The sequence below is a fragment of the Labrus mixtus genome, chromosome 3 (assembly GCF_963584025.1).
Source record: "Labrus mixtus chromosome 3, fLabMix1.1, whole genome shotgun sequence".
Lineage (NCBI taxonomy): Eukaryota > Metazoa > Chordata > Actinopteri > Labriformes > Labridae > Labrus > Labrus mixtus.
This window is the reverse complement of record NC_083614.1, coordinates 13394454-13412379: the sequence shown is the minus strand read 5'-3', so window position 1 is coordinate 13412379 and position 17926 is coordinate 13394454. Positions and strand designations below refer to the sequence as shown.

The 17926-nt window shown below is 39.5% G+C and overlaps 1 protein-coding gene and 1 long non-coding RNA gene across 2 annotated transcripts; one reads left to right on the top strand and one right to left on the bottom strand.

Moving 5' to 3' along the window:
• Nucleotides 1-1003: 1003 nt before the first annotated feature.
• On the top strand, nucleotides 1004-8474 carry LOC132959201 (flavin-containing monooxygenase 5-like). Its single transcript, XM_061032129.1, is given in 10 exon segments — nucleotides 1004-1030; nucleotides 1032-1136; nucleotides 1482-1670; nucleotides 1805-1970; nucleotides 4474-4616; nucleotides 4939-5135; nucleotides 6323-6470; nucleotides 6548-6755; nucleotides 7871-7943; nucleotides 8042-8474. Coding segments are annotated over 10 exon segments (1671 nt in total). The 3' UTR covers nucleotides 8457-8474.
• A 7649-nt stretch (nucleotides 8475-16123) lies between these two features.
• LOC132959120 (uncharacterized) lies at nucleotides 16124-16930 on the bottom strand. The gene is made up of 3 exons (XR_009666916.1): nucleotides 16797-16930; nucleotides 16343-16458; nucleotides 16124-16229 (listed from the first exon to the last, which is right to left on the bottom strand). It is a non-coding gene; the product is annotated as an uncharacterized LOC132959120 (long non-coding RNA).
• Nucleotides 16931-17926: the final 996 nt, after the last annotated feature.

The window sequence follows — 17926 nt, the reverse complement described above, 5'->3', positions numbered from 1 at the left end:
CTGACTCATTTAAGATGATTTACTGCTTAAAGCAATAAGTCTCAACTGGTCTAGCTAAAAAAATCTAATCCTCTGAAGTGTATTTATCTAATTTCCTGTCAAAAATATCTCATTTCACTTTTTAAAAGCCACATTAACTTAAACAATCCAGATAAACATCTTATTTTGAGAAACTAAAAACAAAAAATAAGGCCTAAAATGCTTGTTTGAATAAAAAGGGAGAAGTCTGTTAATGGAGCAAAAAAAAACTTCTTGAAATAAGAGATACTATCTCGTTTTAATAAATGTAACCAGTAATATTTTCTGTCCCCTTGGCATGTCCAGTACATGTGGCTTGTAATTCATGTTATGGGAAGTTTTTCACTATAGACAAATTCACTTCCTAAGATTTGAGTTTTTGCATTGAATTTCAGATATAATTCAACCAATCAGATTTATTTCATAAAGAATTGTGCAGTTTGGACCTCAGACTGTTCAAAGCATGTGACAGAACAATTAAAAAACAGAACAAAACCAACATGTTTAAAAAGCGATTCTCAACACTATGGGTTAAAAGTAAAGGTAGTGGTGCAGATTTTCTGAGGACAAGATCGTGTTACAAAGAGCAGCTCAGGACCTCCTCTGAAGTCTGTTGGTGTTCCTAGAATCATTAAGGAGATATGAGGAAATCAGCTGTTTAACATTAACAGTTTATGACTGAAGTTAGACATTATTTCACCTGTGAATGGATGAAATTCTCACATACATAACTACACTATTAGAGGATAAGTAACCATTGTTTTAAACAGACAGCAGGTCTGCAGAAGAAAACTCACACCACCTGAGTCCTGATGTTTGAACTTTACGTTCGCATGGTACGATTTTAAGATTTCACATGTTTATTCAAACTTGATACAGTTTGTATGTAACATGACCCAAAATACATTAATCTTGTTAAGATATTATCTTTTAATATTTAATATTCTTCAGTGTAATTGTGTTTCCTGTGTGTCGGACCTGAGTGATGGCTCGTCGTGTGGCCGTGGTCGGAGGGGGGGGGTTCAGGTCTGGCCTGCATCAAGTGCTGTCTGGATGAGGGGCTACAGCCCGTCTGCTTCGAGAGCAGCGATGACATCGGGGGTCTGTGGAGGTTCAAGGTTAGTCACTGTGTGTGTGTGTGTGTGTGTGTGTGTGTGTGTGTGTGTGTGTGTGTGTGTGTGTGTGTGTGTGTGTGTGTGTGTGTGTGTGTGTGTGTGAGACACAGTCTTTAATTCTTTACTATAATAGAGATTTTTGCACAAAACATCATGCTGCAACTTCAACTGTTCAGTTTTTTTTATTGCTCATGTTGCACATATTTTGATATGTGCTTGAAATATTTGTCTTTTACCGTTAATCATAGTTTTTGTTGTTTTTTTTGCACCAAGACTAATTCCTTGTTAGATTACATGTTCTTGGCCATAAACCTGATTGTGATGATGATGTTGGTGTTGTTGGTGCAGGAGAATCCAGAGGCGGACAGAGCCAGCATCTACCACTCTGTCATCATCAACACCTCCAAGGAGATGATGTGTTTCAGTGACTTTCCCATCCCCGCACACTTCCCCAACTACATGCACAACTCCCTCATCATGGACTACTTCAGGATGTACGCCGATCACTTCCAGCTCACCAAACACATCCGCTTCAACGTGAGCACACACTGCACTCACCGCCTGCACAGCAAGACATATCCAAGGAAAATAATTTCTTCTTCTAAATTTTCTTTTTGCAAAACAGATTACAAATGTATTCTTAATCTTCTGTGTGTGTCTCTGTTGTTCAGACCAAAGTGCTGCAGGTGAAGCAGAGGTCAGATTTCTCTCAGTCTGGTCAGTGGGACGTCGAGACGGAGAACAAGGAGGGTAAAAAAGAGAAACACATTTTTGATGCAGTGATGATCTGTATTGGACACCATTGTCAACCCAACCTGCCCCTACACAACCTCCCAGGTAAGAAAAAAAAACCTGCAGGACATAAACCTGCAGCTTGGGGAGAAAAAAGAACCTGTAGAGTTTATAGTCTGACTACAGAGATGATAAAGATGTTTTTGTTAGCATGTTAAACATATAGAAGTTAAGATCCAGGTGGAAATCTAAAATCTATGAACATGTCCAGAAGAAGAAAAATAACTGCTGTCTTATTGGAGAATATGCTGGTTGTAAAAGAACTCTGTTGTCTTTGCTTAAAGGAAGAATATGCAACATTTTACTCAAACATTTTGCAGAAATACAGTATATCCTATATAAATGTCTCTCTGAGTCATGACTGTCTATAATGAATGAGAAGCCCGCCAGCTGTACTGTTGTTAGAGCCATGTTTACATGGACAGGACTACCTTGCGTATAAAGCTGTTTTTGTCAAGGACTAGGAAGAATAAAATAGTCCACTCACTGCTTATTTGGATGTCACGTAAGCATTTTTAAATCACGGTAATTTTGTGACAATTGATGTGCAATGTGACGCTACCAGTTAACCTAAGTGTGCTAACATTAGCCTGCTAACACAACAATGCAGGACACAGGCAATTGCAGCTCGAGCAAAGGACGATTGTGCTTGCGCCTAATGGTGCTTTATTATGGTGCGTTCGAATTGATAACTCCTTCGTGTGAATGCGACTGGAGCGGGGTTGGAGGTGTGGATCAAAAAGTCGCACATTCTTCCTTTAACCCAGATGAAAATCCCTGTTCAGATTTTTTCTGTCTTTAACTCAAATATGAGGGAGACCCATAAATAAACAACAGTAGATACATCGACAACAGAGAACTGACCTAAAACTCTCTAAATGTGTTAGAAGTTCATAAGGTCCATAGGTGAACCTTCAGAAGCATTTTGAGCATTACCACTCTATTGTGGTAAAAGAGGAGGACACGTCAAAGAAGCATTCTTGGTCTCTCCACATCTCAACCAGGTTCTTCTCCTTTTCCACAGTACAGGAGAACAGCACATTTCTTCTCCTCCTCTGAGTCCTTGCCGGCTCCTATTTCTGTTAAAAAACTAAAACTCCTCCCTGATGGAGGCTTTTGGAAGTCGACATATAAACTATGTTAATAGTCATGAGCGAGTAGGTGGACTATAATAATGTCCGATTCCCAAGTACTGTTTGTGAAAATGTCGACTGTCGTGACTCTCTTTTCTTGAAATGTACTCGCTTTGTAGTTTAGGGTCACTTGGAGTAACAAGTTAACCCCGTCATCCGTCCAAGCAAACGTTTGTGTGGGTGCTTCCGAATTGCAAAGTGCCTACACAATCTGACAGTAGGCACTCCCTTCTATCCGTGCTGTATAATGTTAGGACATACTGTTCAGTAGGCACGCACCTTGGGCTGATAATTGTTCCTATTTTCATTCAGTGTAGAAGTGGCGTCATTAGCCCGCCTCATGTTATTGACACTCCAATGCAGATGTGATATGAGCAATGGCTCAGTAAATAATACAAAATATCACATTGTATGTACACAATTTAATAACTTAACATTTTAAAGGCCCGTTACCCAAACTGGCCGCATCCGTCCTGGATTTCTTTTTTTTTTTTTCATTCTCATTTCTTTTGATTTGGAGACACACGTGAAGTGACCTTTTACATTTAATTTCGCACAGCATTGTGGTTGTTGAAATACAATTCATTTCCTGAAAGGATGCATCTAAAGCATACTCAAAACCCGGAAGTTAGTATCCATGCTGAAATGTTCAGTCTACTGAGGTGGACCCAAAAAAATGCCCACTGACTGACCACGAGGGTTCAGTCTACTGAAAAGTCCACACTCCATACTGAACTGTGGCTTTTCGGAAAGGGCCAATGTGCTTGCAATTTTTGTCCCAACCGCTCTGTCAAAGGAAGAGTATGTGAGCATGCTCGTGTTGATTCATAAAAAGTCACAGTGCCAACTACTGGCCTGGCGTGTTTACTACAGCATTTTAAAGGTGCACTATGTAGTTTTGGTAGAGAAATGTAAAAGTTGGAGAAATGTACAGATTATGTGGTATATGTCCATTACTCTACACACAAACTGTCCTCAGAGGAACATTTGGTCCCTGTAACACTGTTTGAAGATAAAATGATACATGAGAAGTTAGCAACAGTGAAACCGTAACTCTTATGGTGGCTTTTAAACTCTAAACAGTGTTCCAGGGACCCATTTTTTCTTTGAGTAAAGTTTGTGTATTCAGTTCAGAAAATATAGCATAGAATTGTTTCACTTCTCCAACTTTCAAATTTCACCACCAGAACTCCATTTTTGCCATGGTTGGTTAAAACATCTGTTGTTATTTCCAAAAATTCTGGTTAAACCCGATCATATATTTGAATTAAAAAACATGTTGGTTTAATTTTATTAAGAGATGAAACCAATGTTTATGTCCTTGCAGCAGGAGCATTGATGTAGTTATTCATTCTTTCTTTCTTGATATAAATATTATCTGTTTATGTCAGATTTTTTTTAAATGTGTCCTCCAGGCATCGGCACCTTTAAAGGACAGTTCTTCCACAGCAGGGACTACAAGACTCCGGAGCAGTGGAGGGACAAAAAGGTGGTGGTGATCGGGATAGGAAACTCTGGAGGAGACATCGCAGTGGAGCTCAGCAAAGTCACCAAACAGGTCTGAATACGATTTTAACAGTGAGGGGACATGTGGGCAAGTTTTTACATACACAGACTTTCTTGGAGTAAGTTGTCTCGAAGCCTGGAGCTCCAGGTATAGATATCAGGTTATCATAAAGCTGGTCATCACCTAAATATCATCTCATATATAAAAGATAAAACACATCAGTGCAGCAAATAAGGAAAATGATGGACGCTGCAGAAAATCATTGTGTGAATTCAAGTCACCAAACAGGTCTGATAGTTATCGATCATCAAAGATAATTATTAAGACCTCAAAAAGCTTCACTCTCTGTATTAATATCTTATAATATGTACAGCTGTGTCTGAGCACACGGAGGGGGGCCTGGATCCAGAACCGAGTGTCAGACGGAGGATTTCCTCGTGACGTCTTCAACACCAGAGTGCTGAAGTTCCAGCGTCAGACCCTCCCGTTTGGATTCATCTGCAATGCCGCAGAGAGACGCCTCAACCACAGATTTGATCACAGTCTGTACAACCTGAAGCCAAAGCACAGGTACGGCAGAAACAGCACCTCCTGGTGGAAGACTTCCGCACCAGATTTCGTACACTCTTTTTCCTAAAGCACCTGCTGCTTTGCATTCAGCTTGGACAAACTTCTTCACCATGACATGGATAATGATTTGCTAAAACACTTTGATGGTAGCCTGGGGTGGTCAGTCAACATCTTCCAATACTTTTATTGGTTTTCTGAGTTAAGGTTTCATAAAAATGAGTGCACACAGGACGGGCTGGAATAAAGAATCAATCCACTGATTATTTAATGATAAATTGATTTATCTTTTGGTCTATAAATTATCAGAAAATTGTAAAAAAAAACAAAAAAAAACAAAGACTTTAAATTTACACAATGACTACGTTTACATGACAAAAAACTGCAAATACTCACATTAAAGTAGCTGCAACCAGCAAATGGCATTGCATTAAAAATACAAACTCTTGAAAAACAAACTGAACAAAACTATGGAATCAACAAGTTAAAAAAAGGTTTTCTATTTATTTTTGATTTATTCAGAGAGAAAAGTGAATTAAAAGAAAATAGTTTTGTGACCAAGATGCCAAAAATCAGGTCTGAGTTTACATCTGAAATGTGTTGGAAACAGACTGTAAATATCAATGGACGAAGCCTGGGTGACCTCACCCATCTGTTACTGCAGGGGGCTGTTAAGTCCCATCAATGGCAGTCGCCATGCTGGAAATGTTGTTGTGCACTATCTTCCAGTCAATCTTAAAACAGGCTGGGAGCTGGAGCTAAGGCTGGTTTTAAGCCTCTCTACAAAATGTTACACCGCAACTTCCTGTCAATCAGGTCAGCTACTGTATGCACCTTATTGTGAATAATTCCTATCCTTCATAAAATCAAAATGGATGAGTTATCAAAAAATATAGAGTGTGTGCCGATCAAGACAAGAGCTAATCAGACCAATTTCATATTTGTACGAGGCTGTAACATTTTGATTTCTGCTGTGAAAACTGGCTTTTTGAATGGATGTGTGTGACTTCTGATGCTTCTTCAGCCAAAAAAGGAAGTCTAGATGGAAAGGTAAGAACTGCAGGAGGAACAGAAGGACAGTGATGGAGATGAAAACTGAAAGACAACATATGTGTGTGTGTGTGTGTGTGTGTGTGTGTGTGTGTGTGTGTGTGTGTGTGTGTGTGTGTGTGTACGCATTTGTGTGTCAGGCTGCTCAGCCAACATCCCACAGTGAACGACGAGCTTCCAAACCGCATCCTGTCAGGTACTGTTCAGGTGAAACCAAACGTGCGCAGGTTTCAGGGCTCCAGTGTGGAGTTTGATGATGGGAGTGTGGTGGAGGACGTGGACCTGGTGGTAGGTTGTATTGTTCACACACACAGACACACAAACACTAGTACAGACTGTGTGTGACTGACTGTCTTGTCCTGCAGGTGTTTGCCACAGGTTACAGGTTCTCCTTCCCGTTCCTGGCCTCTCAGGTGCTCTCAGTGTCTGACAACAAAGCATCTCTCTACAAGTACGTGTTTCCTCATGAGCTGCAGCGCCACACACTGGCCATCATCGGCCTGGTGCAGCCACTGGGAGCCATCATGCCAATCTCTGAGATGCAGGCCAGGTGGGCCACTCGAGTCTTTAAAGGTAACACTGGTTGTTTTTAATCAGAATGTTGAGTGTTAGAGAGAGCTGGCTGTAAGGTGGCCAACGAGGGAAAACACAGCAGAGATTAGAATTGATTCAGATGAAGTTTAATTTCCCCTTACAATTATTTGTTTTGGGTCCTGTCGGAACTATTTACAGTTATTGTTTGTAAATTTGCATTTGTTTTCTTTTTAAAGCAAGAGGGTTTGGGAAAAAAGCATTTAAAGGCAGCAGGGTTGTCACTATGAGGTGATGCATCATGAGGGGATGTATAGGTTCTTTTAAAACAGGTCAAGTGGTTATAAAATGTTTGTCGTTTGCTATGCTATTTAATTGGGGTTAGAATTAGTTTTTGTATTTAGTTTACTAATATTTGGGTGGTGTTGTTTATTTAATTATTCTACACGTTTTCTTTATTTAGAAAATATTTTGGGTAACGTTTTATTTTTTGCTAGTTATTTGTTTAGTAAATTTAGTTTTGTATTAGTATTTTTGTTAGGTATTTGGGTAATACTGTGGGCACCGGAGATTATTTAAGTAAGAGGCAGGTGGAGGACCGGCATGCACCTGGGTGGGCCTATTGTTTTTAACCAGGTCAAGAGAGGCAGCGGGAGCCACGATTTTCTTTCTTTTTTTGTTTGTTTTCCTCAAATAAACCAGCAAAATACCACAGCTCTTGCATGGACATTGGATTTCTGTTGCCTGCGTACATTACATCCCCATGGTGCATCAGTGGTCATTTGATTATTTTTGATATTAGTTTATTTAGATTTTTTTTGTTTTGTTTTTTGGACAAATAGCCACTACAAAAACGTTAATCTCAAATGGACATTGTACTTCTCATTGACTGATAAGGTGCATCAGCGAATGTTTGTTAAAAGTAAACATTTTGTGTCACCATCCTGGTGTCTCAGTCTGGCTCTGAGTTGGGAACTGTCTCTGTGTTATTGAGTGTGTTTGTGCCCTGAGTGTCAGTGAGTCCATCAGATTCACAGCCTGGTAGTTTTCCTTTTATGTTTCTGTTGTATATGTTTTGGACTTTTGTTAATGTTGCTTTTTCTCTTGATAGAAACCTTTAGCGTGTTTGTTCTTCTGCATCTTTCTCTCTCTCTCAGGCTGCATCAAACTCCCATCAGAAGCCACCATGATGAAAGACATCCAGTCTAAGACGGAGGCCATGACTAAAAGGTGACAGAGGATTCACTCAGCTCTGAGATCACTTTTACATTCTAAAGTGAAGGATCAGATGTTCTCCTCTTGATGTTGACATGTGATGTGTTTGTCAGGTATGTGAGCAGTCAGAGACACACCATCCAGGTGGACTACATCAGCTACATGGATGAGATCGCAGAGCAGGTGGGGGTCCGACCAAGCATCCTGATGCTGCTGCTGACCGACCCCAGGATGGGACTCAATGTGTTGCTGGGTCCCTGCACGCCATACCAGTATCGTCTCCAAGGCCCTGGAAAGTGGGCGGGGGCCCGTCAGGCCATCCTCACCCAGTGGGAGAGAGTGGCTCAGCCCATGCAGACCCGGCCCTGCCCAGCAGCTGAACCCCACAGGTCGTTTCTGGGGCCCCTGATGGTGTCAGCCGCCGCTGTGGGGGTGGCCTTCTACATCAACAGGAACAAGCTTCCAACTTTCCTCCAAGATCCCACTGAGCTGCTGGAGAGGATCAAAGTCTTCATGCCTGCTCTGTGAACATTTCATACTTTTATTTTATACCATTTATACCATTCATACTGGTGTCCTGATTTCTGTCTTTGAATCTGACTGTAACAAGAAACTCTGTTTATTTTTCTATTTTCTACAGAAGCCCTGCATTAATAAATGTAATTTGACTCCATCCTCCCAGGATAATGAATACATTTCAGTTGTATTTTTTAGATCTTGGCTAATTTATCTCTCTATCTTGATATTACAGCGCTGGTTTTCCTGTGATAACAGGATAATTTCAGCCTTAAGAAATTAGCTCATGATAACGGGATACAATCATTATTCTGAGATATGAAGATGAACTGGTTGAGATCTTGAGATATAAAAATTGAACTTACGCAGATCACTGGAAAACTGTGTAAAATAAAATGCATGGATGTATGTATTAGGGCTTCTGTAGTTTCCAGTATTAGGTGAATGACTACAAATCATTTATTCTGACTTTTATAGCTAAATAAATGATAAACCTCGGTTTAAATGAATACCCTGATTGATGATGCAGCAATTTGGGCAAAAAAGTTTATAAAATGTACATAATTTGCATTTGAAACATGAGGGGGAAACAACAATCAGCTAAATAAATCGTGTTTTACAAGTTCTTGTTATTTACAATTGTCTTTTGCATTATTCTCTTTTACATCTCCATGATAATTCACACCCTTTATACCACCACATGACTAACTATTTCAACTATTAAAAAAAGTTTTGCCAACAAGGTTAATCAGGAAGTGTTCAAAACCTGTTTAACAGGGCTGAGCACAAAAATCAATATGGTATTGTGTCATCATGTACTCCTTGCAAATACGTGCATTAATGCAGATAATCCAGAATCTGAACATCTTTTAAGCATACTCCCGCTAAATAACCCCTTCATCATGCTTATTTTTTGTTGTCTGGAAACGTGCAGTCTAATCCTGGGCCTGTCGCAAATCAAGAGACATGACAAGAGCAATAGTGTGTTGGAGACACGACGATACGATGCATGGGATAAAAAAAGACAAGCAGGAAATCCCTTAATAAAAATGTGCAACTTAGTATGTTGATGGTGAGGGTCCTGTTTGCGTGTGTGTGTGTGTGTGTGTGTGTGTGTGTGTGTGTGACCCTATCAGCTGAGTATGTTCAGGTAAGGATCCTCGCAGCTACACCCACATAACAACTCCAAGCACCTGGAATGAGCACAAGACTGAAGGTGTACCCGAATTGCCAAGTACCTACTCAATCCTTCAGTAGTCAGTACCTATTATCCGTGCTGTATACTGTTTAGTACCTACTATTCAGTAGGCGTGCACAGTAGATATTTGTTCCTACTTCATCTGATTCATTCAGTAAGGAAGTGACGTCATTTACGTTACCCGAACTGGCCGCATTCACCATTCACCATCATTTTTTTGTTTTATTCAAGAAGTGTAATGAGCATATACAGTCAGGTAAACAAAAAACAATATCACAAGTAAAAGACAGATTAAATAACTAAATAACATACAGTACATACAGGACAGTACAAATGAAAGACAGTAATATACAGAATATAAAATAAAATAAACCAATAAAGACGCATTTAAATAGTGAAATCATTATTTAAATAGAGGAGGAAAGGTTTTATAATAATGCAGATATTTGTTAAATTTTTTGTTGTTAATTAAAAGTAGTGATTTCAGTCGGGACTTTAAATTAAGATTCAATTAATCCACGCTCGTTTGTTTTGATTTGGAGGTGCACGTGAAGTGACGATTTACGTTTAATTTTGCACAGCATTGTGGGTGGTAAAATACAATTCATTTCCTGAATGCACGCATCCGATCCATACTGCATGAAACCCGGAAGTTAGTATCCATGCTGAAATGTTCAGTGTACTGAAACTACCTACTGAAAAGTACGTACTGCCTACTGAACTGTGACAATTCAGAAAGGGCCGCAGAAAGGGAGCAAGAGTGAGGAGTCATCACACATGAAATGAATATAGTTAGAATATGGACCCAGTAAACTAACACTGACATTATGGTCATGTCTTAGACATATTTAAGTTTCCAGGTTGTCATATATTAAAATGGACAGACACAACGTTTTCAGCCGTGCTAAAGGTGGCGGGGAGACTGACACAGATAAAAACAATCAGAGGGAAACACACAAAGGCAGGAAATTAAACACTAGCAGAAGGACTACTGTAGAAAAGGCTCAGAGCGTCCATGGCGTTCCTGTTAATTGCTCACGCGCCTCCTGCATGTTGGTGACGTAAGCGTCTCATGAACAGTTTACCTGAGCGCGTGTCGTCGGAGATGAGAGCGGCAGCTTACACGTTCGCTGTACTCTGCAACAAAGTTTATGTTTAACTTTACCTTTGTTACAAACCTGCTGTCCTTGTATGGATATCCAACAGTGTTTCCAGTGTTGAGTCAATGACGGAACGTAAGTTGTCGTTAATGTTTATATTCATCTGTTGGATATTTACACCTGTCGCTTACTGCTAAGCTGGAGAAAGGATGCTCGTGATATAGCCTTTATGCTCCGGTTTATAGTTTGTTGAATGTTTTGCAGTAGTTTTTATGATACATTTCTAAGTTTTAACTACGCATGAGCCGTGCCTTTTCTGATGGGAGCTTAATTGATTCCACGTGTTGACAATAAGTCCGTCTGTGGACGCCATTTTGTAACACCCCGTGTTTACCAGCAGATGGTGCCAGTGTTACTTTTAAGATAAGATAAAATAAGATAATCCTTTATTCATCCCACAATGGGGAAATTTTCAGTGTTACAGCAGCGAAGAGCAAAGATTGCAGACAAAAAGTGAACACAGTACAATTTAAACCCAGGCGGTAAAGTTTATGTGGAGTAGTTAAAGCCCCAATATGAAACTTTTCCACCATAAAATAATGGCTTGTAAGTCAATCTAACAGCGTAATCGAAGTTCAACAGGGAGAATGTTGTCTCTCCAACGTTCGCATAGTGGGTCACTGCCTCAATACTCCACTATGCAAGTTTGTGACCGCGAGCTGCGGTCATCTCGCGAGAGGTACGTACTGCTTTACGGCACGAGTTTACAAGTCCTCGGAGTTAGCCGAGACTGTAAATATTAGGAGTAAGCCCGTCTCTGTACTGCTTGATGCAGGCTGAAAGGAAAAGCCCTCTGACCTCGGCCGATAATCATCACTGAATTTATACAGCAGAAACAACCCCCACCTAACAAAAAAACAAGAGGAAACAGTAAAGACTAGACTGATTAAAATAAAACAGTACAAGGACAACAGGTTAACAAGAGATGACACAAAAGGCAAGAATCACTAAATAAAACAGGAAACACAAAAGAAAGGACTGAGGAGTAAAATAAATGCACACAAAGAGGAAGTATTATTGAGTAACAAAGTGTCTGCTTGATTTAACTGAAACTGTCAAATCTGTGAGAGAGTCATGAGACCAGATAAGTTTTGCATTCATTCTTAAACATGTCACCACTGACAACATAATATGTTTCCTCAGTTTCACAAAACACCAGCAGAAAGGCCTCTACAAACTGCAAGAGTTGTGAATAGATAGATCTTTATTGTCATTGCATGTTATACAACCAAACTCTGTTGGAGCAATGCCATAACAGACATGTTCTTTGACGTCTTTGTGTTTATCGCAGAAGGATGTTCAGATCTTTTCTTTGGATTTGTTTGATAGCTTTTTGAAAAATCTTTTTATTTTGTTCCATATTCTGTCTTCTTCTTCCTACAAAAAAGGAAAAAAATAAACCTTTTAATCTGCCTCTGTTAGAATGTTTTCAGTTTTATCACAGAAATGTTACGTTTACATGAAGACTTTTTTATTCCTCAGACAAAAAAAAGACAACAATCTTATGGAGAGATCATTACCTTTCCTTGTATATCAGCCATACACCCACACATGCCATGATCACAGCTCCAGTTATAATGAAAGCAGAGAGGGATACAGATATACATGTTATTGTGATACCAGTCGCTCCCACAACCATGCTTTCTCTAAAGAGAAAAGAGGAACTGTCAGCTTCTGTAAGTGACAATATAACAACTGAGACATACAGTCAAATTAACACACCAACATGTTAATGCGTCAAAGCTTGTGCCTCATGAGAACTCAAACTATATTTGTTCAAATATCTGATGTTGGCAGTATCTTCCTGTTAAAGTAAACTATTGCAATTTAAATATCAATCCTTTGTCTATTTATCAGTGAACTATGGACACAAACAGAAGAGTATATATCTGAAGATTAAAAAGACTTGCATCATCAAAGCCATGATATTTCTTCTTTTTTTTGTCACTGAAAAGTCAGAAGAAGAGCCGAGACGTTCAGCAGAAATCGGAAGTAAGTGGTTTACCCGTGTTTGACGTACAGCATATATCCTTCCTAAAAGGGGTGTGTTTAGCACATTTCTGCAAATCAAAAAGCAGGAGTGGATATTGTACAGCAGCCATGTTAGTTTTACCAGAGGTTGAGAAATGGAGATCTTTTAGAGGGTCCGAAATGGAAAATCACTTCAGCTCAAACACCTTTAGTAATGCTGTCTGTGGTTATCAGTTTGAAGCAGTTACGACACAAAGACATCCGTTTTAAAGTCATCAGACAACTTTCATCTTTCATCTTTCTGTTGAAGGTAGAATGTGTAACTTCTAGAGTTGATGTCATGCAGATGTTGCATCTTGGCAGATCCTCCACTTCCTGCCCTCGTGTGTTTCCTGCCTTTTAAAGACTCGTGCTTGTGAGTCCTATCCGCTTTGTTTTGTTTTTTTGTTGTGACACAAACAGGCAACACCTGTTGACAAAATTTTTTGTTTTTTTGAATAATTGGTTCTGAAATCTTTCATATTCACAAACAGTTTCTGTTGCGGATTCTTTCACAGAGACCTGAACTGCACTTCAAAAAGAAAGTCTCCAACACCCTCCTCTGTAACCAGGACTAGACTGCCTGAAAGCAGAAAGCAGCAAGCAGCCATTTTTTAAAGCAAGAAGCCCCTCCCACTGGGCGTTATGAATGACATAACATTTTAAACAAAACACACTTTCTCATGAATGAGCGATTTTTAACCTGTTACATTCATATGGTCTACTCATCACTAAATTACACATTTTAATCCATATTTTATTAACACCACAGCAATGTATCTGTGGCGATACATTGTAAACAAACATTTAATTAAACAATCGATCACGTGATTACTATTGCGCGCCGCATCCGCCTATTTAGAATGCGGTAATGGGCCGCCTGTGTTTGGCACCCAAACGGGTAAGAATGCTATGAATCAATATATAGATATATATGTGTGTATGAAAAACAAAAATAGAGCTCTCAAGTGTGCACCCTATGCAACGGAGAGGGAAAGGAGGATGATGGGATTTACTGAGTGATTATAGGCGCACTGGCAGAGGGAAAAGTTTGGTGTGTGTGGTGACTGCAGTCAATGACGGAGCCGCTCAGTCACATCATCCCCCTCCTCCCGGAGGTTGACGGCGTGCGGCAACCTGGAAAGGTAGTCAGCCGCCACATTGGACTTTCCCGATCGGTGTCGGATGGTGAACTCGAACGGTTGGAGTGAAAGATACCATCTGGTCAGGCGACTGTTGTGGTCCTTCATTGAGTTGATCCAGGTCAGAGCTCTGTGATCCGTTTCAAGATCAAACTCCCGTCCAAGTAGGTAGTACTGCAGACTTTCCAATCCCCACTTAATGGCCAGGTCCTCCTCCTCCACCGTGGAATACCTGGTCTCACGTGGCTGAAGCTTGCGGCTCAGGTACAGAATTGGATGCTCTTCTCCTGGATCTCCTTGTGCCAGAACTGCTCCAAGCCCGACTGCAGAGGCATCCACCTGTACCAGGAATCATCAGTTGAAGTCTGGACTTTTAAGAACAGGGGAAGAGCACAGGTGGGCTTTCAGGGTGCCGAAAGCTGTTTCACAGTCATCTAACCAGGTAACGATTGTGTTTACAAAGCATACTTCTGTCAGAAATGAGAGAGATTAGAATAAAACAACACCAGATTAACCCACTAACTGTTATCCCCCTGCTGAGCAGTCTATTTGCATTTACTTGACAGAAAAAGAACAAAAAAAAATTCTATTCAGTGATGCTGTGATATTATCCTGTTGGGTAAAGGTGTTTATAGTTCTGAAGTTTGAGTAGACCCATAGGCTTGATTGGTTGATATTTTTTAGTAGGTGTTTGAATAAGACTTCTTTTTGCATATATTGGCTATTATAAGAAGTCTCCATGGATGATTGTTTTATTGTATTTGAGAACTCATCTGAGCTCTCATCTGAGATTTTATTTTATTTCAGGTAAATTAGTCCTTCCTGAACTCCAATCATTTAACTGAATCGGTGAGAAGTCTTCAATCAGCTTACTTAAAATGTTGTTGCTTCAAAAAAATTAAAAATAATAATAGTTATTTTTTAAATACATTTTTTCTTTTCAAAACACACAAGCGTTATATTCCCAAATAATACCCCCTCCCCTCCAAAGAATTATGATATATTTTGACCTGCCCACCCTGATCAGGGTAGGCTAGAACTGAAAAACCCACTGTCCTTCACCATTAACCATCAGCTTAGAGGGGTTGCATGATAAGATACAGGGTTTTTGGGATGAAACTTCAGACATGTTTTGGGGACCTCTGAGACTTATCAAAACTAGTTGTGTGTGTTTATGTGTGACGTTAAAATGCATCTTCTGAATATGAGTGAAGTAGGAGAGTCATTCGTGAAACCAACTCAGAATTACATTCAGGATAAAATAAGTCACTACTGACCAGAAGTTTTCATCGTGTTTAAGATGCAGCCAACAGAAAGAATCTTAAAAACTTCAGTCTGAATAAATGTTGAAAATGTTGAACAAAAATGTACATCAGTGACACAGACTGTCTGCCATGTTTGTGTTTATTACAGAGTCAGGAATCCAACGATGCTTTAGCAGGAATTTCAAAATGAGTCATTACTGTGGTTAGCATACTGCTGCACTTGAACTGAGTATAATATAGACGCCATGTTTCAGTTCTTAACAGTGATGGTCTTATGCTACGTTAGACGATCTTAATTGCATTTGCTGAAGATGTTGCTCTGATAGGTCTTTTGAACAACAATGAGACAGTTAAACTAGGTAGCAAGATAACTGGGAAGCAAATGTGCAGTATTTGTAACCTAACAGACCAGACCCTCTGCCCTCCTTCCTTAAAGGAACTTTATTTTCGTTGTGGGGGGAGGTTAAAGGGTTAAAGAAGACCATTGAAGGGTTAAATGTTTGGTATCCATTACGCACATTTTGCGTTTCTCTTCCTTATCTACGTGACTCACATCACGTATATCACTAACTACTCTGTTTCCTCATTTTACAGAGCAGAGTTTGAGGAAGTGAATAGAGCAAACATTAAATCATGAAATATATTCACCTACAATTAAATATATTTTTACTGAGAGAGACAAAGTGTGTCTGTTGTGACTGCAGCTAAATTTATCCTCTGAATATGAGTGAAGTAGGAGAGTCATTCGTGAGACCAACTCAGGATTACATTCAGGATAAAATAAGTCACTACTGACCAGAAGTTTTCATCGTGTTTAAGATGCAGCCGACAGAAAGAATCATAAAAACTTAAGTCTGAATAAATATTGTAAATGTGAAACAAAATGTACATCAGTGACACAGACTGTCTGCCATGTTTGTGTTTATTACAGAGTCAGGAATCCAACGATGCTTTAGCAGGAATTTCAAAAAGACTCATTTTGTTTTACTCCCGCTTTCCTCTTCAATGTCCTACAAAAACAAGAAGACACACGATTATTGGACCTTTAAGAATTAATGTCACTTTTTCATGCAGGTTCGTGATTCTTCAGACAAAATCATTATGGAGACATTTTTAATCTCACCTACCCAGTGATAATACCAGTACCATGCTGCCACCAGAACCACAACAATCATCAGCAGAGAACGGTTGCATAAATATAAACCGTCTAGATTGAAAAGAGAGCATTTAAAACTGTTCCTGTAAAGAAGACAGAAACAGTCAGCTTCACTGTGACAGTAAATCATATTATTCATGCTTGACTCGTGGTTTGGATGTCGAGATTCTCTTCAGAATAATTCTAACTTTATAATTGTTTCATTTGACGGCATCGTCAGGTCATAGATTTAATTTTCAGTCTGTAATGTTCGACTAAATGACTGAACACTACACATCACAGAGTATCTGATGCTGTAACAATTGGCAGCATTTCCTGGTTTAATTGTAACCTGCCTGTGAATCTCAGAAATAAAGCCTTCTATCCCTTCAGTGAACAGAAACAGAGGTCTGTCATCAGAGCTGAAGATTAAAATACTCACAGAGTCAGAGCCATGGTGTCTTTATTCTCTCTGAAAGACTGAATTGTTCAGCAGTAACCTGAAGTTTGAAGTTTAGTTTCAGTTTTATGATTTTATGCTTCCTTGCAGAGGCGTCATGAAAGATATGGGGGGCGGGGGGCGGGGGGGGGGGGGGGTCTTTCACATAAAAAAAGGTAAAATTATGTCATTTTAATCAAAGGAACAATGGGATATATTTCTCCATCAGTGTAAAAGTCTGAATCCTCCGAAATTATGCAAAGTACCCACATTTCTATAATGAGAATTACAAAAATCTGACTCCTCCTCTGACAAATTATAATAAAAACTACAGTTATTAGTTTGAAACATCGTCATCATCATGTTGTAGTCATGTAGCCTGTCATGTTTACCTGCCTCCCAGAGATCTGCACCTTTACCTGCCTGATGACATCACCATCACACACTCCCTGTTAGGACTCAAAATGTCAAATAAAGTAGGGATCAAAGCTATTTCAAAGCAAAAAGACGTTCAATGAAATAGTACTACAGCACAGTTGGAGGCAAAACATATTTACTTTAGTATTTCTCTTTTTCTTCTAGTTTATAATTCAGATTTTCTGCATTCATAATGAAGCTCAATCTTCAGATTGATCCACAGAAGTCATATAAATACATATAATAACAATAAATTATATTTCATTAAGGTATATTTGTGGTGTGTGTTTGGGTTAATCCACTTGATACTCAGCAGTTTACACAACTGTAGTTAAAGTTAAGTCTGGCTTTTGACACGATCCGTAAAGTTATCTAGTGTCATGTTTTGTTTTTTCTCATTTATTTAGTATTATTGTCTGTTCCTGTTTTATTTTTGTACTTACCCTTGTCTCTGTCTTTCAGATCCTGCTCCTCATGTTTTCCTGCCCTCAGCCTCCCTGCCCTGATTGTGTTCACCTGTGTCTCGTTATCCCCTGATTGTCTGTGTGTGTATACCCCTGTGTTTCCTCCCTTATGTTGCCAGTTCGTAGTGGGTTCCTGTGTGTCACCTTGTTCCAGCCTTTTTCTCTAGTAAGCCTGATAGTGATTTTGACAGTGCTTGCCTTACCGTTTTGCCTCTTGCCTGCTCCCTTTGGATTTGTTGCTTCGAGGATTGC